This window comes from Diceros bicornis, chromosome 29 (genome assembly GCF_020826845.1).
Source record: "Diceros bicornis minor isolate mBicDic1 chromosome 29, mDicBic1.mat.cur, whole genome shotgun sequence".
NCBI lineage: Eukaryota > Metazoa > Chordata > Mammalia > Perissodactyla > Rhinocerotidae > Diceros > Diceros bicornis.
Genome location: NC_080768.1, coordinates 40,914,397 through 40,937,485, shown reverse-complemented (window position 1 = coordinate 40,937,485; position 23,089 = coordinate 40,914,397). Strand labels below are relative to the sequence as shown.

General features: G+C 40.9%; 1 protein-coding gene across 3 annotated transcripts in view; it reads right to left on the bottom strand.

Moving 5' to 3' along the window:
- The window catches only part of PSD3 (pleckstrin and Sec7 domain containing 3), a 535,293-nt gene that overhangs the window by 471,789 nt on the left and 40,415 nt on the right, over positions 1 to 23,089 (bottom strand). Inside the window, exon 1 of one of the 3 annotated variants that reach the window (XM_058525352.1) lies at positions 2,973 to 3,026. The exons of the other annotated variants lie outside the window; for them this stretch is intronic. Coding sequence (XP_058381335.1) covers positions 2,973 to 2,993 — 21 coding nt within the window. The 5' untranslated portion in view covers positions 2,994 to 3,026. Of the gene's footprint in view, positions 1 to 2,972; positions 3,027 to 23,089 lie in introns of those variants that run through there. 3 annotated transcript variants of the gene reach the window in all.

The following is a 23,089-nucleotide window of genomic DNA, read 5'->3' as shown; positions in this document are numbered from 1 at the left end:
TCTCCCCAAAGCCCCAGTAGATAGCCGTATGTCATAGTTGCACATCCTTCTTAGTTGCTATATGTGAGACGCTGCCCCAGCATGGCCAGACAAGCGGTGCGTCGGTGTGCGCCCAGGATCCGAACCCCGGGCCGCCACTGGGATCCAAACCCGGGCTGCCAGTAGTGGAGTGCGGGCACTTAACCACTAAGCCATGGGGCTGGCCCCAGGCAGGTTTAACTGTAAAAGAACTCAGGAAGAGCAGCGAGGCAGCATTCAAGGTCAAAACACCTCCGCTCTTAGCAAGGGAAGCCAAGGACCTCTGAGCTTGGCCCAGACTGCAAGGGAAGAACACCTAGATGCTGAGAAGACTCGAGGCAGCAGAGATTTGAGGTTAGACTAGACTCTCAGCTAGCTTTCTGTGAGCCTGACTTACATCTTCAGGTAAGCAGACTCCGGTCACCTACTGATCACCAAATCATTTTTCACAGAATGCCTAAACCTCCATCATGTCTGAATTCATTTCTAAAAATTGGGAAGGATCACCATCCATTACTCACCTCCTAATCCAACCCAAGCCCAAAGAAATGCTCTTTTCATAACTGCCAAATGACAACATTATCACAAGTAAACCTCAAATAAACCAGTCTGGAGGCCAAAGTACATACACATTTTAATGTTCACAGTTTTTGCCTCAGCACTCCTTAACCAAGACTGAGATTAACCCATTAACACAGCAGTGTCTCAGTTTATGAATAATGCATAACAGATGATTCCAGAATTTCTAAAGAAAAAAAAATCACCTCTAAAATTAGTAATGCCTTGGACATGTTTTTCCTTTAATATGTCATGCTAAATCCCACTCCCATATCTTCCATCAGGTTTAGCAAACAAATATATAGATATCAAGGTTTTAGAAAGCAAATAGAGCCATTGATGGAAAGTATCTTTGAATTTTCCTTTTTCAATGAGCTAATTTTCTGTCTTATTTTATTTTTATTTCCAAATTCCCAAGACTTACTAGCCTATAAGGATTTCTAAGGTATCCCATGTTTTTAACTGCTAGTGTTTAATTAAAAGCAAAACTGAACTTCAAGTACAATGTACATAGTAAACTATGTATTATTCTTCGGTCACAAATGAAGTTAACAGTGCCAACAAAACTTTTTGGAAAGCCAAATACACATTCAGATTTGCAAATCAAGCTTCCTGTTCATGCATCTTTAAAAATAACATTCACTTGTGGAATTTTACCTTAAAATAAGATTATTTTAGCTTTGCAGCTTTAATCACTCTCCTACATTCAATGGCCAGGATAAGAGTGCTGATCCATTCACAGAACATAAAAACTGAGAGATATTCAGAATGTGCAATTAAGAGCACAATTACTGAATAAGTAATGCATATACATGTGTAGGCACAAAACTATAAAATGCTACAGCTAGAAGGCTCTGATGAGCATCCATCCAATCCCCTCATCCCATAGAGGAGGAAGTTAGAGCTACAGAGGTTAAATGATCTGCCCAAGACAGTGGCAAAAACTCACCGTCAGTGACAAAACCTGCCAGCCAGGTGTCCTACCTACTAGTCCAAGTGCTTTCCACTAAAAATGCTCCTTTTAGTACAAAAAGCTTATATTAATGAAACATCTGACAAGACAATATCATATATTTGTAATATGATTGTGGATGGATATAAGAAAGCTGTAGAAGGATACGCATCAAGCCACTAAAAATTGGTTGGAAAGGTGTTATTTCACATTGTTTTGTTGGTTCTGTTGAGCATGTTGCACTTTTAAGAGGAATTTAATGACTTTTTAAAAGAATATCTCCTGATTTATAAATACTCTAAGAAAAGAAAGGATGGTAAAGTATTTCTTGGAAGAGGACAGAAAGTGCATTTCCTTTCCTTCAGCAGGGAACATCCTTTTCCCCTTCCCAAAAAGCCAGCCAAACCCTCCCCTTCAAGGGCCAGCTCTACACCCAGCTCCTCTCCAAGGACTTCCAAGCCCTTTGGCCGGAGCCTCTCCTTCCATCAGAACCTATGCAGAAGTCTCTCCTACTGGAAAGCAAGCTCCTCGACAGCAGAAATCCTGTCTTACGTTGCTATCGGGCTTGGCAAAATCCTTTGCATATATTCAATTACAGTAATGAAATGAAGCATTTGTTCCCAGAGTCCCATTTAGAGTAATTTTCCAGATCTCCCTCTTCCCTACACCAACATCTGGATCCACTCAAGAGATTGTGGAGTGGAAATCCTGGATCCCATTGTCGGACAAACCAGTCTCTGGAAAATGAAATCCTAATGCCCATTACATCCTCCGCCTACTGGGTGTTTAACATCCTTTAACATCAGGAGCACGGTAACGCTCAACTTTGCTTGCTTATTAAGGTCGCCGACAACAGTCTAAACCCGCGTTCTGTAAGTGTTAACCCGTTTTTAAAAAATCTCAGAACATCACTTGCCAGAACTTACAGCTGAAAACCGCGGATAAAGGTAAACGCATGTGAAGTAGAATGACTGAAATCTTTAAAAGCTACTGGGAATATAACACCGAATAATCTCCCCTTGTCTGTTTGCTCGCTCAATGCAAGTTTGTTTTTTGTTTCTTTCTGACAGAGAAACGTGATAGTCCCTAAACACAAGAGCTGACTTGGCAGGGTAAAACTCGGCGCCTTAGGTCCTCTTGAACGCTGTCCTCTCGATCAGTAAGCAAGAACGAGTCCTCGGGCTTTTCTTCCAGCTCTTAGCTTCTGAAGGCGGAGGGCTGAATTAAAACCCCCTGAACGCCACGAAGCTGCGCCTCCTGGCTCCCGACAAACACAAAGAAAGAGCGAGCAAGGGAAAAGTCACCTGAACCTGACGGGAAGGCACAGACACAAGCGGCCCAGGGACCCCGGGGACAGAGGAGCGACAAAGCCAAGCCAACCGCCCACGGGACGGCGAGCGCCGCGCGCGACCCACGCGCCCCGCCCGGCCGGCCCCCCGCTCACCGCGGCCGCGCTTCCGTCCATCTTCCATCGCCCGCGCCACCCCGCCGCGGGGCCGCGAGCCTCAGGGCGCGACGCGGGCGGGCGGGCGGCCGGGCGCCGGCGCAGCGCGCTCTTTGTTGGGCGCCCGGACGGCCGCGGGGCCGCGGGCAGCGGCGGCGGCGCGCACCCTGGCGGAGGCGGCGGAGGCTGCGGAGGCTGCCGCCCGCCTGCCGGCCCGCGCGGCCCCCAGCAACGTCCGGACGGGGGCGGGCCGGGGAAGGGGGCGGCCTCCCGGGTGGGGGCGTGCCGGGCCCGCCCCGCCCCCCCCCCCCCCCCCGGCCGCCGCGCGCTCGCGCCACGCCGGCCTCGCTGGCGAGCGGAAGGCTGCTGTTGCTTTGTCTTCTCGCCCAGGAGTTTCCCCCGTGAGGAGCGAGCGGCGCTTTCCTCTCAGGAGGGGCCGCGGGAGGGGACCCCGAGGCGGCGCCGTCTCGCGGGGTCCGGGGTCGAGCGCCAGTTCGCGTGGGTCCCACACTCGCGCCCACCCGTCGCCTCGGGGTCCGGGGCAGCGGGCGGGGGCCTCCTGGGTCTGTGTTGTGCTTGACCTCTCTGAGAGGGTCCTCGGGCGACGAACCGCCGCCGGAGTCCCGGGGACCGTCGACCCATTTAAGGTCCATCCCCTTCGAGGCGGCCCCGCCCACCTCGCAGTCCAGTCTTGGGACTGTCCCACCCGAATGTGCGTGCCCGGGCACAGCTCACTCAAAAACGGCGTTTTCGATCGAAATTGCCACAGACCGGTGCGGCAGACACGGGCTGGAAGGGCGCCTTCCTCCGGCAAATGGCGGGGGAGACCCCAGTGCCGCCCGCGGTGAGGTCCCCGAGGGCAGAGCGCCTCACCGGCCAGTTCAGCCTGCGCGATCTGTGCGCCTGGAGGGGGAACCCCATGCGGCCAGCTGCGTGGTGTTTTTGGTATGTTGGTGCTACAGCCTTAATGTCACCAAGACTAGTTTCTTTCTTGTGAGCGGTAGAAGATGCCCAAATAAAGGGAACGGACTGACATGGCTCAGCTTTGAGTTGGGGATGGATGCCCGCCAGGTCAGGATGCAGCAGCGAGGCATTGTTGAGTCGCCTATTTTTGCGTTGACTGCCCCATTCACAGCTGTCAGCCAGCCAGTGGCAGCCACCAGAGGAACCCGAATGAGGGAATGGATGCACTTATACAAATCCATTCCAACCCCTGAAAAATGGTCGCAGTCCATGCTCCCCTGCCAGAGCAGCAGTTTGGTCAAAGGTATAGGTTTTAAAGCACCCCAGTTACTCGGGCATATTTCTCCTTTATGGATCCTCCCTTCACCGTTACGGAAAGACTCAAAGAAGACAGTCCCTGAGTGCCTATTCCCAATAAACTACTGCCTTTCTCGAACCTCGGTATGTGATGATTTTGCTGGCAAAGAATCACGAGTAAGACCAAGTACAAAATGTAGTTGCTTCTCTGAGGCTTGACCACTAGCCTGGCGGCCTTTACCGGGGAAATGAACCAACGACTCATAAAGGGAAGTCAAGGATTTTAAGCTGAGTCTAAAACCATACCGACTATACTCAGACATAACTATTCATATAGAAGGCAGAGTGGACCTAGATTTACATGAGCTTACTAGTTAAGGGCCCTGGGAATAGACACCTAAAATCTGAGTCTCTGCTTCCTCAATTCTAGAATGAGGATAATACTACCTTACAGAATTGTTGTTAGCATGACTAATTATGTAAAGTTCCTGGCCCACAGTAAATGTTCAATAAAGGGGCATTTCAAAAGTTAAGCAACAGAAATGTTTCCCATTTTCATCACAAAGGAAATTTTGTTTTTTTCTCCCTGAATCCAAAATGTTTTAAGATTTTACTTACAAAACTGATCACATATAATAGATAATCATTCATTTTTCCCACTTTAAATAATCAATTGTTGGAGATTCTGATCAGCACAGATTAACCAGTGTTACCACTTCTGAGTTGATAAAACCCAAAGCAGATCAAACAAAAGTTTACATTTCATTTCTCCAGTGTGTGTTTTGTGTGTAAATATTTTGTTAGGCTATTTGAAATATTGAAAATAGAGTAAGAATCTCTATTTCTGCTACTCCAGCCCCCTAGAGATCCCAGGCCCCCACTCAAATGATCACAGTTGTGCTCAAGTTCAGTGTCAGAATGTACAATCATTCACCTTGGTAAAGGGAAGAAGGAAGCACCCAGGCCCAGCCGAGAGAGACGCAGCAGCCCCTAAAAGAGACATGGCCTGGCCTGTTTTTATCCAATACTATATCCCTCCCCCTCTGGAAAGAAAGAGAAACTATCAAGTCCGCAAGACCCTACATACTGGAGGTCAAAAGAAGAAATGAAAAGGAAGTTTAAATTCTCTCGTGCATTATTCATACATGCAGTTAATCCTTACTATTTCTGAAGGCTACTTTGGGATACTAGGTTGTGGAATATTTATTTATTTTGGGGGTACAAAAATGCATATTTATATAGAATGGAAAAAAATTTCAAATACAAATTTCTGAAAGTTGGCAAATTCCACGAACCTCACCAAATCCAGAAAATTCACATATTTTTATTAAATACCTACATAATAGGTATTTCTATTAACTTCCTAAAGTACATCTATAATACTTTTCCTCCATGTGTTTTGGCTACATACTCTTGATCACCTCTTTGGAATGATTTTTTTAAAGAGCTTTATTGAGATATAATTCATATACCACACAACTCACCCATTTAAAGTATATGATTCAATGGTTTTTAGTATATTCACAGAGTTGTGCAATCATCACCACAGTCAATTTTAGAAAATTTTTATCATTCCAAAAATAAACCCTATACTATTAGCAGTCAGTCTTCTTGGAGAGAATACAACCCCCTCAGCCCCTGGTAACCACTAATCTACTTTCTGTCTCTATGGATTTGCCTATTCTGGACATTTCATATAAATGGAATCATACAATATGTGGTCTTTTTGTGACTGATTCCTTTCACTTAGCATAATGTTTTCAGTGCTCGTCCATGTTGCAGCATGTATCAGAACTTCATTCCTTTTTATTGCCAAATAATATTCCACCATATGGTTAGGCCACATTTTATTGATCCATTCATCAATTGATGGACATTTAGCTTGTTTCCACTTTTGGCTTTTATGAATAGTGCTGCTATAAACATTTGTGTACAAGTTTTTATGTGGATGTTATATTTTCATTTCTCGTGGGTATATACTTAGAGTAGAATTTATGGGTCATATGTAACTCTGTTGAACTTCCCTGCGGAACTGTGTTCCATAGTGGCTACACCATTCCATCAGCAACGTATGAAGCTTCAAATTTCTCCACATCCTAACCAACACTTGTTATTGTCTGTATTTTTTATTATAGCCATTCTAATGGGTGTGAAGCCAGCCCTGATGATCTAGTGGTTAAGATTCAGTGTTCTCAGCACCAGGGCCTGGGTTCGTTTCCCAGTCAGGGAGCCACACCACCTGTCTATCAGTTGTCATACTGTGGTGCTTGCATGTTGCTGTGATGCTGAAAGCAATGCCATGGTTGTTTCAGATACCAGCAGGGTCACCCATGAAAACCCTGTGAATAGCAGCAGAGCATTATCTGATATAGTGCTGGAAGATGAGAGGATGGTGCAAAAAGACCAGGCAGGGTTCTAGTCTGCTGTACAGAGAGTCACTAGGAGTCACAATCGACTTGATGGCACTAGCAACGGTGAGTGTGAAATGGTAGAATGATTCTGTAGCATCATTTTCTATGGGTAGAATAGAAAGGTAGTCCAGTCTTTTCTCTAGCATGGTTGATCAAAGGATTTTATTATTATTATTGACATCTTAGAAAATTTCCTGCCTCACGTTCATTATTGAAAATAACATGAACAATTTTAGTGTGTTGTCAAATTTGGGAAGACTTCTCAAGTTTCTTTCATTATGTGAACTGTAGAATCTCAGAACATTTTAGGTTTTTTTATGCAATGATTAATATTAAATGCTCCTCAAATTTAAAGTCATAAACTCATTTTTATTAATATTGTGAATTTTGTCATTTCATAGATGTCAGTTATTTCGTGTCAAAAAAACAGAAAATATTTTTTCATTGTTCTATGGTTCATACTTCTTTATTATTTAAATTATCAAACAATCCAAGAGTCTTAGAATATGCACTTTTATAAAAAAAAAGTTTTTATTTTAAATATACAAACAACTCTAACCTCTACAATATTTTCAATTAGAAAGCCTCTTATGTGTGCTTCAGTGCATAGAGAGGATGCTGTATAAGTCGTATACCAACTGCATACAAAGAATTGATATATTAGAATAGAGAACATTAAGTCTTATTTATTGTCATAGTCCTAGCTTCTAGCACTGGGCCTGGGCCATAGGAGGGGCTTGATAACTAATTGTTGGATTGAAATTTGCCATTATCCAAGGTAGAAATATTCAACTTAAATATACAGCAAATATTCACCTCAAATATACAACAATCTAAAACCATGTGGTTTTGAATTTCAGTACCACGAAGAGGACATGTCTAAGACAAAATTCATCATGGCATTTGACTCTGCTGAATACTGAGTGGATGCTGGATGAATAAGTAGATTGGAGGCAAGAGGGAAAGAGCAAAAATGTGGCTGGTGTGCTTAGGTGACTGAAAAGAGCAGAGAAGTGAAGAAGGATAGAGGACGAGGTGGATGTGGCCTGCCTTATGATTAGTGCCCAGGAAATGTTAGGTCAGAAGTGATCTGGGGCATAGAGTGGACTCAGCTCACCTTTTCCCCATTTCCTGAATAAGTTAGGCTAAGTCTGGTAAGAATAATAAAAATATACACAAATAATGAAGGTTTCAGCTTATTTTTTATTATCTTTCGTGTGGATAGTTATTCTTTCATTCACTAGTGACAAATATTTATTGAACATTTACTATGTGCCAGGTGTGGTTTACTGATGATGATAAAACATCCCTGTCCACATGGAGCCTGTAGTCTAATGAGCTTGGGGAGACAGAAAATAAGCAAGATGACTTAGTATATATACATTATATGTTGTACCTCTGAACATAGACTTAATCACCTCCATTGTAGATTCATATGTTTGAAGGTGATGATTCTGAAAGATTGGTACCCTTGTGGACAGATATCACTGAAAAAAATTCTACATCTACGTCTAGCCCACTCCACCACAACCACCTAGTAAATATTGAGGCGCTTCATGTTACCTATTCCTCATACCCTTCTTGTCCAATTTGATAACTACTAGCCACATGTAGACATTTAAATTTAAATGAATTAAAATAAAATTAAATTAAAAATTCAGTTTCTCAGTCTCTCTAGTCACATTTCAAATGTGACTAATGGCTACTATGTTTAGACAATGAAGACATAAAACATTTCCATTACTGCAGAGAGCTCTATCGGACAGCACTGCCCTACACAGGGTTTGGCACACAGGAGGCACTGAATAAATGACAAATGAGAGTTTGGTCCAAAGACATCATATGATTGCACTGGGTTATTTTTCTGAGCATATAAAGATTCTTAGTACAGTACTATGTACTGACCCAACCATTAAAAACAAAAACAAAATCTTCATATAGTTACATAGCAACAGCTGCTCTTCTGTTTCACACTTGAAAACCTATCTGTATCCTCCTACTCCACCAGAAAATGCCTTACCATCAAGATAATTGCTGAAAATACTTGGGAAAAAGTCCCTGTTTCCCTCAAAAAACAAATCACTTTTTCAGAATTATTCAATGAATGAAAAGGAATTGCTTCAAAAGCAGTATTTGGATTGAAGGGGGATTCCATATAAATGTTTCTTTGCTGAAATAAATATTTCACTCATAATATTTTTCCAGAATAGAAATAGCCTATGGAAATTACGATGCCTGCGTGTAGTGGAATTGTAGAAGCACCCTGGCATTTCTCCAAGAGGACAGCAGAGCATAGTAACCCCGATGATCTGCATGAGCGATGGGGGGGCAATGAAGCAGATCCTCGGTCCTTCCAGGATGTAGAACGGGAGTCAGGAGACAGACAGGGCCCCAGCTCGCTCGCTGTCCAGCCATTGGATGGGGCCTTCGTGTTCTTAGGCCTCCACTCCTTTTTCTATGAATGGGAAAGATTGGCCTTCCCACTTGCAGAATTCCAGCATTCTGGGATTTAAAGAGCTTTCTTAAAAGAGAAAGCTTGTAATAAAGCAGTCTTTATTTTCACGATCCTCTCAGTCTTTCTGGCAAGTCTTTAGTGACAATGGCAAATCCCAGAAGTTGAGTCTCTAAATGTTCTGAATTGTGACACCAAGAAACTCAGACTAGATAATACTCTCCTGAGAGCAAAGACCACACCTTATTTATTTATTTCCTTTTTTTATCCAGCACAGGAGGTGCTCAACAAATGTTCACTGAATGCATAAATGAATGAATACTCTCAGAGAATATTTGGGGCAGAAATAGCATATTGTTTAAGAATTCCATTGATGTCAGTGGCTGAACAGAGAGAAATGTTGGTAAACACTGTCAACAAACTAGGTAGGAGGACTTCAAATAGAACTCTCATCACAAAATACATGCATTATGAACTCTTACATTTGAAAATTTCTATAAATTTAAGTGTTTCTGAAAGGAAGGAAATCTATCCATTTTCTCCCTCCTCCCCGTTAAAGACTCTCATTCTGGATGTAACTGCTGAATTATGTTCAAGAGGTGACAGTTTCCTGGGGCTGAATTCTGACAGTGGCTCTTTTTGAGTCACTTCACTTCGAAGTTCTGTGAGCCCAGCTATTTTGGTCTATTGAGTCATATAAATCCACAGTCAGGAACGCTGGAGAAAAGGTCTCTTTTCCTTCATAATCAGCTTTATTGAGGTATAATTTACATACTGTAAAACTCACCAATTTTAAGTGATATTGTTATTTATAGTTAGAAATATATATTTGGTCTTCATCCCCATTTCTGGCACAGAGCTCCTGAAACCCTTGGAATTTCCTAAGCGATGAGAGCATAAAGGTATCTTTCGTTGTGTTAATGAGGTGACTTTTGGATTGCACCTGAGGATGGGGGCTAATTGCCAAGAGAGCCAACCATGTGGTTAGAAGGTTGGAACTTTCAGTCCCACCCCCTGACCTCCAGGGAAGGGAGAGGGGCTGGAGGTTGAATGGAAGGCCAATGATTTAATCAATTGTGCCTATGTAATGAAGCCTCCATAAAAACCCAAAAGGACAGGGTTCAGAAAGGTCCTGAGTTTGTAAATGTGGAGATTCGGGGAGAGTGGCGTGCCTGGAGAGAGCATAGAATTTCTTTGCCCTTTTCCCATACCTTGCTCTATGTATCTCTTCCATCTGGCTGTTCCTGTGTTATATCCTTCTATAATAAACTGGTAATCTAGTTAGTAAACTGTTTCTCTGAGTTCTGTGAGCCGCTCTAGCAAATTAATAGAACCAGAAGAGTGGGTCATGGAAACCTCCAATCTATAGCCGGTTCCATCAGAAGCCCAGGTGACAAATCTGGACTTGTGATTGGTCTCTGAAGTGGGGAGGGGATGCAGTCTAGCCCTTAGTCCCTTAAGGACTGAGCCCTTAACCTGTGGGATCTGATGCTATCTCTGGGTAGATAGTGTCAGAATTGAGTTGAATTGTAGGACACCCAGCTTGTGTCGGAGAATCGGGGTAAAAATTGGTGGCGGTATGGGGAAAAAACCCACACAGGTTGGAACTGGTGATCAAAATCCTTAAGTGTACAATTCAATGAGCTTTGGCAAATGGATAGAGTTGGGCAAATGACCACTATAATCAAGATATTTCACCCTTTCCCCTCCAAAAAAGTTCCATGCCCCTTTGCAGTCAACCCCTCCCTCCAGACCCTGGATGCTAGCAATTACTCACCTTTGCTCTCACTAGTTTTGCCTTTTCAAGAATTCCACGTACCGTCATGTGCCACATAACAACACTTCAGTCCATGACCGACCACATATATGACAGTGGTCCCATAAGATTAGTACCATATAGCCCAGGTTTGTAGTAGGCTATACCATCTAGGCTTGTTTAAGTACACTCTATGATATTTGCACAACGACAAAATTGCCCAAAGACAGAGTTCTTAGAACATATCCCCATAGTTAAATGATGCATGACTGTAAATGGAATTATATAGTATGAAATCTTTTGTTGTCTATCTTCTTTCATATAACATAATGCTTTTAAGATTCATGTGTGTTTTTATATGGCTCTGTATTTCATTCCTCTTTATTGTTGAGTAGTGTTCCATTGTATGGATATATAATTTGTTTATCCACCATTTGATGGACATTTGGGTTGTGTCCAGTTTGGGCTGTTACAAAGAAAATGTTATAAACATCTATGTTCACATTTTTGCGTGTACATATATTTTCTCTTGGATAAATACCCAGGAATGGTATTGCTGGGTCATATGGTTAATGTATGTTTATTTTTATTTTTTTAAAAAAACTGCCAAACACTTTTGCAAAGTGGCCATATTATTTTCCATTCCCATCTGCAATATATGCTAGTTCCAGGATTCTACATTTTTGCCAATATTTGGTAATATCAGTTTTTTTAAGTTGTTGGCCTTTTGTGTGTATGGTGAAATCTCATTGTAGTTTGACTAGCATTTCTCAATGGTGAGTGATATTGAGCATCCTTTCATGTACATATTTTCAATTTGTACGTCTCCTTTTGTAAAGTGTCTTTTGCCCATTTTAAAAAATGGATTCTGTTTGTCTTCTTATCATTGAGTTGTAAAAACCTCTTTATATATCTTGGCTACAAGTTCTGTATCAGATACGTATTTTGTAAATATTTTCTCCCTATCTTTGGCTTGCCTTTCAATATCTTAAGTGTCTTTGATGAGCAAAAGTTTTTAATTTAAATTAAGTCCAATCTACCATTTTTTTCTCTGATGGTTTGTGTTTTTTGGTGTCCTCTCTAAGAAATCTTTGCCTAACAAATATTTTCTCCTATGTTTGCTTCTAGAAGTTTTATAGTTTTAACTCTTATGTTTACTTTATGACTTCATTTTTATATATGGTATAAGTTAAGAGTCAAGGTTGCTTTCTTCCCATGTGGATATCCAGTAGCTCTAACATTCTTGAAAAGATTATCCTTTCCCCATGGAATTATCTTGCTGAAAATCAATTGAGCTTACATGTATGGGTCTATTTTTTACCTTTCTCTTCTAGTCCATTGACTTATGTGTCTATCCTTACATTAATACACAGTCTTGATTATTAGCTTAACAGTAAATCTTGAGATGGGGTAGTATAAGTATTTCAACTTTGTTCTTCCTTTTCAAAATTGTTTTGGCTCCTCTAGGTCCTTTGTATTTCCACATAAATTCGAAAATCAACTTGTCAATTTCTTTAAAAATGCCTACTAGGATTTTGAATGGGATTGCTTTGAATCTATAGGTCAATTTGGAGAGCACAGACAATTTCAACAACACTTAGTCTTCTGAAACATGAACATGTTATATAAATCCATTTATTTAGGTCTCCTCTGATTTCTTTCAGCAATGTTATGTAGTTTTCAGGATACAGTACTTACACATATTTTATTAAATTTATACCCAAGTATTTCATGCTTTTTGATGCAATTATAAATGTCATTATTTTATTAATTATGCTTTCAAATTTTTTACTGTTAATATAAAGAAACAAATTTTATTTTTGTATATTGATCTTATATCCTGTGATCTTGCTAAACTCACTTATTCTACTAGTTTTTAAGTAAATTCCTTATGATTGTCTACATAGCTAATCATGTCATCTGTGAACAAAGACAGTTTTACTTCTTTCTTTATTGCACTGTCAGGTACTTTAGTACAATATTAAATAGAATTGATAAAAACAGATATCCTTGCCTAGTTTCTGATCTTAGGGGGAAAGCATTTAGTCTTTCCCTATTAAGTATGATGTTAGCTATAAGTTTTTGGTAGATGCCTTTTATCAGGCTGAGAAAGTTCCCTTCTATTCCTAGTTTATTGAGAGTTGTTGTTGTTGTTGTTTTTTATCATGAATGGGTATTGAATTTTGTCAAAGGCTTTTTCTGCATCTATTGAGATACTAATATAATTTTTCTTTCTTATGCTGTAATTTTGGTGAATTACATTGATTGATTTTCAAATGTTAAACCAACCTTACATTCCTGAGATAAACCTTGTTTGTTCATGGTATATTATTGTGTTAGTCTGCTAAAGCAGCCTCAATAGAGTACTACAGAATTTGCCGCTTAAACAACAGAAATTTATTTTCTCACAGTTCTGGAGGCTAGAAGTCCAAGATCAAGTTGCCATCAGCGTTGGTTTCTAATGAGGCCTCTCTTTCTGGCTTGCAGACACCTTCTCGGTGTGTCCTCACATGGTCTTTCCTCAGTGTGCACACACTCCTGTGTAGCTTCTTCTCTTATAAGGACACCAGTCTTCTTCTCTTATAAGGACACCCACCCTTGTGACTTCATTTAACCTTAATTACCTCCTTATAGTCGCTATCTCCAAATACAGTTATATTGGGGGTTAGGGCTTCAACACATGGTTTTGGGGGTGACACAATTCAGTTCATTCTTTTATATCTTTTACAAATTGCTGGATTCAATTTGCTAATTATTTTTACTATTATTACGTCTATGTTCATGAAGGATATTGGTCTGCAGTTTGTTTTCTTGGTATGTATCTTCCTGGTTTGAGTATCAAAGTAATGGTATAATTTACTGTGATGCCATCTGGACTTGGAGTTTTCTTGTGAGAAGATTTTTAATTAAAAATTCAATTTCTTAAAATATATATATATATAATTATATGTAATAACATATAAAAATATATACATATGTAATATATATAATTATTCATTTATCTATTTCTTCTTGAATGTGCTTCTAAAGAATTTGTCCATTTTATCTACATTGTCAAAATTATTAGGATAAAGTTTTTCATAGTTTCCTTATTATCCTTTTAGTATCTCTATGATCTCTAGTGATGTTCTTTCTTTCTTTCTTGATATTGATCATTTGTGTCTTCTCTCTATTTTTTCCTCATCAGTTTAGCTAGAGGCTTGTCAATTTTATTGATCTTCTCAAAGAATCAACTTTTTGTTTCATTGATTGTCTATATTGTTTTTCTGTTTCCTATTTTATTGATTTCTGTTTTTATTGTTATTGTTTCCGTTCTTCTGCTTACTTGGATTTAATTTGCTTTTCTTTTTAAAAGTTCTTAAGGTTGCAGCTTAGAAAGATCTTATGCTTAAGCCAATGGCAAAGGAAATACGGTAGATTATAAGTTTAGACTGTAGAAAGATAGGAGGTAGGGCATCCAGACAAAAATATGAAGCCAATATCTGACAGAGAGTATCTCCAGATCCTGTAAATAATCCCCCACCGCGCGCGCGCGCACACACTAAACACACACACACACACACACACACACACACTGCAGAATAATGCACTTTCTCTCTCAACGTGCAATGGGAAAGTCCCCACTGTTTACAACCTACATTGGTTCTGTGCCTGCTCACTGATAGAGGAGTTAAATCACAAGGTAAGATAGATATAAATATTTAGGGAAATGTGACTATAGACAGAGAACATTCTGGATATTAAGGGAATTAATTTGTAATTTTAGAACACAGTGAGCCACAGACTTAGGGAAACTAGTTGGAAAAAATCCCCATTTGAAAAAAACCTAATGGTCTCAGAGGAAAACCTGGCAGAGACTAAATAGTCAAAATTAGTGGATATTTTTCCCAGAGTTAGGGCTAGTTCAGAGAAAAAGTCTGCAAGGAAAAGTTTGCTCCACTTAATACCATTTAACCAATAATACTATGTCACATACATAGGTCCTCCAAGTATTACATTATAACAAGAATCCAGTGTAGAAAAAGGTGAAGGATGAAAATAGAAGTCCTTTCTCCTTCCCTGGAATCATATGGACCTGGAAATCATCCATTTCAACCTCAACCTCAAAGCAGGAAGCTCTATATAATGTTTTTATCAGGTGACCATCTAGTTTCTGCTTCATTACTTCTGGTGACAGAGAAGCAAGTCATTGCCTCACAAAGCAGCCCATTCCATTTTTAACAGCCTTTTAAAGAAAAATCCTCCACGAATAAAGAGCTAACACTAATGCACTGCTTACTATGTACCAGGCATAGGCCTGAGCGCTATCTCAGTGCATTAGTGTGCTAATCCTCACACCACCCCATGCAACAGGCCTGTTGTTTAGAGCAGGCAGCCTGACCTACAGAAAGGACAGAGTCTGGATTTATGCCCAGTCTGTGTGACTCCAGAGCATTTGCCATAACATCTGCGCTACGAGGCCTCACATCACACTTGGCTTTCTGTGGCTTCCACTCTTCACTCTGATCTGGACCCCAGAGGACAAATCATCACTCCAATTCCTCTTCCACTCAGTAGACCTTCAGACACTTGAAGATGGTGACTGTGTCATCTCCCCACCCTCCCCCTACAACTCCTCTCGTCATTGTTAATTCAACGGCAAGTTTTTTGAAGCCTTTTTCATTCTGATGATCCTCTTCTCAGGATGGGTACCCAGGAACAAACACAATAGATAAGACATAAACAGAGTAATAATTACAGATGAAATTTTCATTTTTGGCTATTAGATTCTGTAAGGAAAATATTTTATGGGTAGCAAAGATAAAAATTATCTCTATAAATATTTGCTATTGCATGTATTTATGTGTACTTGCAAAACTTTTCATTACTAACTAATAGTAATTATCATTCTAAACACATAATAGTGCTACATAATGATGATTTATTGCGCAAACTGAATTATGGTTCAGGAGCTAAGAACAAATTTGATGGACACAACTATTTCTGTGCATCTCTATTTACTACCATGGCAACCAATTAAAATAGGTTTGTTTAATTAATTAGTTGTTGATAAAGCACTATGAAGATGAAAACTGCTATTAATAGATACACAGTGTTTAGTATTAATGCTAGTGTTTTATTGTAGATGGTAAAGTGTTTATGGCCAGAATAGACCAATTAATTCAGTTTCCATTAACAGTAATAATTTCATCATTGAATTAGGAAGAGAATTTTTTTAAACTTTTATTGCCTTTTAACAAATTGTCTAGTCTTCTCTTTTATGCTTCTCTTGGCCATATCTTAACCAACTCACATTATACACTCAGGCAGAGGAGAAAATTAATGCATAGAGTGATAACCAAAGTTTCCTGAGGAAAAAGGAATATCTTCCGCTGGTTGTTGTAATGTTTCAATACCACTGTTGAGTCTTTTCTTTTCCTAAAGCTGAAAGAAGAATATGCAGATGGCCAGGAGTGTGGAGCTGGAGCAATTACCACATCATCTACCAGGAACTGTTTCCAGAAATGGCACAAGGGGTTGTTGGTGAGGAGCTTTAGATCCCCCCAAATCTTGTCAACCTTCCCTAACTCCCCCCAGTGCTCATGCAATTGAAGTGAAAACAGTGGCTTGCCACGCAGGTGCAGTCCACGACAAGCTCCCCAGCCTTCTCCTCCAAATAGATTGGCTCTAAGTCTGTCCTACATTGAAATTCTGGAGCTGCCACTCTCCTTTCCTTCCTGCCACCTGCCATGACCTCTTGAGTCTCCAGGGAGGTCTTGTAGCTGAGCTGCTATCATGGAATTTAGAAGTGGGAAGACCCACCGGAGGTTCTTTCCAGCTCTCTGCATTCTAGCAGATAAGATATTCTACAGATGAGGAAACACAAAGTTCAGAAGTAGCTGAATTCAGAGAGTGATGGGCTGGACTCCATTGGGATTGTGGGTTATGTGGCTGGAGATGGAAGTCTTGTCCACAGGTAGAGTGAGAATGCCTTCAGCTCTCCTAGCTTAGGCCAGATCCATGAACCTCTGGCTGGGTATATTTAAATGGATTGAACAGATTATCTCATTGCCAGTAGTTGAAATGTCCTCTGTCACATGATGGCGATGAGTGAATGCTCAGGCCTGGCCTCCTCTTTAGATGGTAGCTCACCCCAAGACCAGCCTCGAGCCAGAACAAGCTAAAGGTGTGAAGAAGGATGAATGTGACTTCAGTATTTCCCTTCCTCTGAATCCCTGTGCTTTCACGTTGCAGCTCTCTAGGACTGACCCTTTTAGCAACGTCTTATGCTCTTTAACATCCCCTCTACTCCAGCCCCTCCCATTGCACATTGGGATTTACCTATCCTTGGGGTCGTCCTATGTGACTAACAAAGGACCCATAGACAAGGCATTACCAGTGTCTCCAATCCCAGGATTCCCATAAAAGAATCCTTCAGTCCCTTAAGCCTAAGGAGTGATTGAAAGTGGCAATTTCAAGTCCTATGGCAGATCAGTGGGAGAAATTTCTGTGCTGAAGAGTCCAACCTAAGGAACAAAGGTCTGGCTTGAAAGACTGGGATACTGTTCAAATACAGCTTATATGCAACTGCCTGCTGGAGATGCGGTGGAGGGAATTCAGGTGACACTGGGCCAACGGCCTTTCAGATGCCTTCCAGTCGTGAGATTCTAAAAAGGTTGTGTTGAATCAATGGCAACTTGATTCAGTGTTCATCAATGGCGTCTTGGAGAGGCTTTCTTAGGGCATGCTGTAGGGATCTAGCCTTAGCTCTGCCCAGTGCCATTGTATTTTTTGTGTGTGTGTGAGGAGATCAGCTCTGTGCTAACATCTGCCAATCCTCCTCTTTTTTTTGGTGAGGAAGACTGGCTCTGGGCTAACATCCGTGCCCATCTTCCTCCACTTTATATGGGACACCGCCACAGCATGGCTTGCCAAGCAGTGCGTCGGTGCACGCCCGGGATCCGAACCGGTGAACCCCAGGCCGCTGCAGCGGAGAGCGCACCCCTAACCGCTTGCGCCACCTGGCAGGCCCCTGCCGAGTGCTTATCAAACTATATTACTTCAGAATGTTGGAATTATCAGCCAACATTTAGTATTGTAAGAAAGAGGAACTCAAAAGCTCCCAACAAGCTGGAGCCATGGACTGATCTAACAAGTGACATTGGAATATGAGTCTCTTTATCAAAATAGCCATATCTCTGCTTATCCCTGTAATCCATTCTGTGCTCCCATCTCAAAATCTATCTTATTGTCCCTAAAACTAAGCCCTGTGCCTAAATTTGTGACCCTTTTTCCTTTCTTTACAGGACTTTGTTCCCTCAAGAGAAGTCTTCCCTTGACCCTGTTAATTACCCAAATTTATATCTTATCTTTCTCCTTCCTTTGTATTCCAAACTCTTACAAGAGAAATAATATCTAAATTTATTGAGCAGTTACTGTGGTACTGTGCAAAACAATTTAAATGGATTATTTCATTTATTTCTTATAACACTTTTATGTGATAGATTTTAATTTTATCCCTATTTAATAGATGAGGCAATAAGGCTTAGAGAGATTAAAAATCTTGCCCAGGGACATACAGTAAATGCTGCAGTCTGGACCCAAATCCAGGAGTTGAACTGCAGAGCTCTTAGCCACTAAGGCCTTGTCCTCATTGCCTTAATCTTCTCAAGTTGGCCTTTGACCCCTCGCTGCTGAAGCCACCTCTACTCCTGCCCTAGTCCGTGTCCTACTTGACCTTCCCTCAGGTGACCTTCTTTCTTTTTGACTTTATGAAACCACGTGGATCCTTTCTTCTCTACAAACTGCTTTGCTTCCATGTGCGAAGGTTCTGGCCTCTGCCTTCTTTTTTTTCCTTTTCTCTCTCTTCTCTTATTTTTTGCTCTTTATCTACCCTTGATAATCTCATCCTCTCCTGCAGTTTCAATTACAAAATCCATTCAGGTATCTGAGCTCATTTCTGAGTTTCAGTTTTTGTATCTAATAGCACATGACATCTGAATCTGAATGACCCAGTAGCACCTCAAACTTAGCATGTCCAAAGCTGAATTTATCATTTTACCTTTATCATTTTTTCTAAAATCCAACCTCATCTCCTTCTGCTAATTCAAATGAGATGGTGTGATGTTGTGGAAAGAACATAAGCCAGGGAAATCAGAAGACATGGATTCCAGTCCATGATATACCACCTTTATGATCCTGAGATCATCGTTCAATCCTATCTCTACAGTAAGGGGGTGACCTGGATGACATTAGACACCTTCCAACTCTATGTTCCTACAACCCCTGATGTCCCAGTTCTGTCATGCTTTCAATTACCCAAGGATGGAATCTTTGAATCATCTTTCATCCCACATAAATTCAGTCTTGAAATGGAATGAATTTTTTTTCTAATAATTAATTTATTCATTCTATCAACATATATTTATAAGATACCTACTATGTGACAACACTGGGAAACATAGTGGAGACTGAAAGAGATAAAGTCCCTACCTCGTGAAGCTTACAGTCTAGTGGGGGAGGCTGACAACAAACATCTGCAGAAGTAAACATGGTAAATAATATAAAGGAGCAAGAAGAGCTATGAAGAAAAACAAAACAGGTCAAGGCTTTGAGAGTGACTTGGTGGGGGGATCTATTTTAGTCGGGGTGGTCTGAGGAGATGATATTTGAGCATTGATCTGACTGCATGAGGGAATGTGCCATACAAAAATACATGGGAAGAGCCCTTCAGGCAGAGGAAGCAGAGTGCAAAGGTCGTGAAGTGAGAACAGCAAGAAGACCCCCATGGTCAGTGCAGAGCACTTAAGAAGGAGAAGAGCAGGAGATGTGGGCAGGAGGCCAAGCTATGGGGCCTTAAGCCCATGGTAAGAGTTTAGATTTAAATTTTAAGTGTGGTGGGAATACCTTAGAGGATTTTATGCCTGAGAATAACTTGGCCTGATTATATTTTATAGATTACTTGCTGCTGTGAGGAGACTAGATTATGGAGGTTGGGACTGGACAAGAGTGGTGGCGGGAAGACCTGTTACGGTTTAGGCAGCCAGGTAAGAGATTGTGGGGGCTGGAACCAGAATATCGCTGCAGGTGCAAGCTTGCTGAATAAGCTACCTTGTAAGGGGCTATGTCCCTTGTTATTGGAAGTATCGGAGAAAGGGGTAACTATCAGAGACGTCCGTACATCGTGCTTGGACCACCCGGTATGTAAGGTTTCTTTAACTCCAACATTCTAACACTGTCAGACTTGACCTCATTTTGTGTAGAGCCTGCTTTATTTACCTTTTATATTGCCCCCAAGTCCTGTAAGAAGCCAATGGGAAAGGCATTCACTCAGAGAAGGACAAAGCTAACTGGAGCTGGTCCAGCTGATTATTGCAGCTTTAGTAGCTCATGGGACCCTAAAGGGGTAGGGTGCACAGTTGTAGTGAATGGGCCCCACTGCATGACACTCATTTTAGTTATCTCTGTGGAGTCAGAATCCCTGAAGCCTGAAATTCATGGTAAAAGGGTACAAATTTGTAAAGATTAAATGAGAGAATGTATGTGAAAACAATCAAGCTACAAAGTTCTGTAGAAATCTAAGTTACAGGGGCTGGCCTCGTGGCACAGCGGGTAAGTGCACACGCTGCACTTCCGTGGCCCAGGGTTCGCAGGTTCCAATCCCGGGTGCCCACCGATGCACCACTTGTCAAGCCATGCTGTGGCAGCATCTCATATAAAGTAGAGGAAGCTGGGCACGGATGTTAGCCCAGGGCCAATTTTCATTAGGAAAAAAAAAAAAGAGGAGGTTTGGCATTGGATGTTAGCTCAGGGCTAATCTTCCTCACAGAAAAAAAAAAAGAAAGAAAGAAATCTAAGTTAATATTCCTTATTTAGATGAAATTCAGTATAAAAGGTACAATCAAATATTTTCTAATGTGCTATATCACTTTGCAAAGTGGTACCTGCTAGAAATGCTACACCTCTTGAATGTACCTGGGCTGTACACAAAGACTGCTAAAATCTGTGAGTGAGTGTGTATCAGATAAACACACTGGACTATATGTCCAGACAGCTTTTACGCAGCTAAGATGAGAGAAGGATATGTCCCAACATGCTCTGAGCAACTAATATTCTGTTTTGATCTTCTTGGCAAAAATTTCCTAATGTTTTATCTTTTCTCATTTAAAAAAACCGCAAAACCTTGATTGCTAACAATATTTCAAAATTGTGCTTTTCCCATGTGGTTTTATAGAGAGTTAAAAGAATGAAGGAATATATTTGAAAAAGAGAGACAGGACATAGAGACCATCAAAACTGCATTTTGTTTTAGATTCTCTCTTGGATTCTTTAACTTGTACATTTTCATAATTTAGAGCTTTACATGAATTCCATCATCAAGAAAACTTTAAGGGAAAAAGAGAATTTCTGTTTTCATTAAAATTATTTTATTTTCTATGTATGTGTTTATATGGGAACAAAACATTGATGAGAAACAACTGGATGAACATGTGGTTTCAAAAACATTACACAATAAAAGAGAAGGAAAAGATTCAGATTCTCACATTGCACCTAACATATGGTATTTTGTCCCTGTAGGCATTTTGTTGTGGTTTTTTTTTTTAAGGATATCAAATTCCAAAGTGATTTTGCAGGTGGCCCAGCTTCTGGGATTACATTCTACAACATTATTTCCCTTCCATATGCTTAGTGAAATTCGGGATGAGGCTCTCATGTGAGTGAGTAGAAGTCCCCAACATGTTCTCCAAGCAACCCAGGCACATACTTAAAAGCGAAATGTCAGGCATGATAAATCTAGGTCTACAACATATCAAGTGAAGAAAATCATGTGTAACAGCAGAACATCAGTGATTGAAATATCAAAAACCTTCAATTCTATGCTAGCAAAGTAGGTTGTCTGTTAAAGTTGACCAGGTCTAGACACCAACAGAATTTCTGTAGTTTTCTTTAAAAAAAAAAAAAGTCTGGGACATAAACAAAAAACACCTCAGGAATATGCTTTTTTATGGGTCACTGAGACTCAAAATAACAATCCATAAAGAGCTCGGAGGAATACCATAAATCCACACAATGCTCTTGAGCACAGGCTTGGGCATTTTAATTTCATTCATAACACTTGAGTTTGCTGCCAAAAGTTCAATTTTCTCTCTTTTTTAAATTGAATTAAATGCCTATGAAAGAATCATACTTCCTAAAAAGAAAGCACAACTTTACAAGAGAAGAATAATTGTTCTCATCTCCAGTGAAATACAACTTCCATCTTGGTAAGATCAAATAAAGGAATATTCTACTTGTGAGTTGGCCGATAATGCAAATAGGAGGGAGTTACACAAAGATCTGGTCCTTCCTTCCTGCTGCCTCCTCTCGCCAATAGTCTGGTTTTTGTCTATAAATTACTTTCACTTTATAGAAACAAAAAGTCTATAAAAAATGGGTGAAACAGAAGAGAGTAGAAAAAATCTGTAAAGACCCAAGATTTGAAGCATATTAACCAAGAGGTCAATTCTATATTCAGTGTCAGACCAGACATTTTGTCAAAAATTATGGACCGGCAGACAGCGTATTTGACCAAAATGGCTGTGGTGAGGATTCTTATGTGTGGAATCATGCTACATAAACAAGATTTCAAAACAGTTTTAGTGGTAGTTCAGTTTGATATGCTATGATATTCAGCCGAGCAGAGCTCCAAAAAACCCTCTCATCTGTTCGTGCCTTTGTAGGCTGAGGCCCTGCACGTTCTGCACAGCGGCCGATATCCCCTGTGGACCTGACAAATCCCGCTGGGAGAGAAATGAGATCCAGCCTATCACTTTTGCAGGCCACCTTTAGGTTCATAGTTGGAGGGAAATACCATGACCACATACTGTGTCAAATCGCAAATACCCACGTAGGCACTAACACATTATGATTTTTTTTGCAGGACCTAAGTCTTTTTTGTTTCCCGCTCCACATGTTGCTGGGCAGTATGCCAGTGCAGGGCCTGGAGCAGCTGCCTCTGGGAGTCTAGGCTCAGGACAGTGTCCTGCCCTTCCTGCAGGCAACCCCCAGCCCCAACCGCAGTCAGGACTGTGTATGATGATGCCGTGCTGCGTTGATGATCTCTATGAATCTGCTTTTCTTCTGCGTGGTTCTCAGTTTGGCTCCTCCTTGTCAACGTCTATCACTTTCATTGATTACTCTCTATTTATTACCCTTATCCAGGCCCTCATTACCTCACAATTGAATTACTCTGCTACTCTCCTGGATGCTTTTCCTCTGT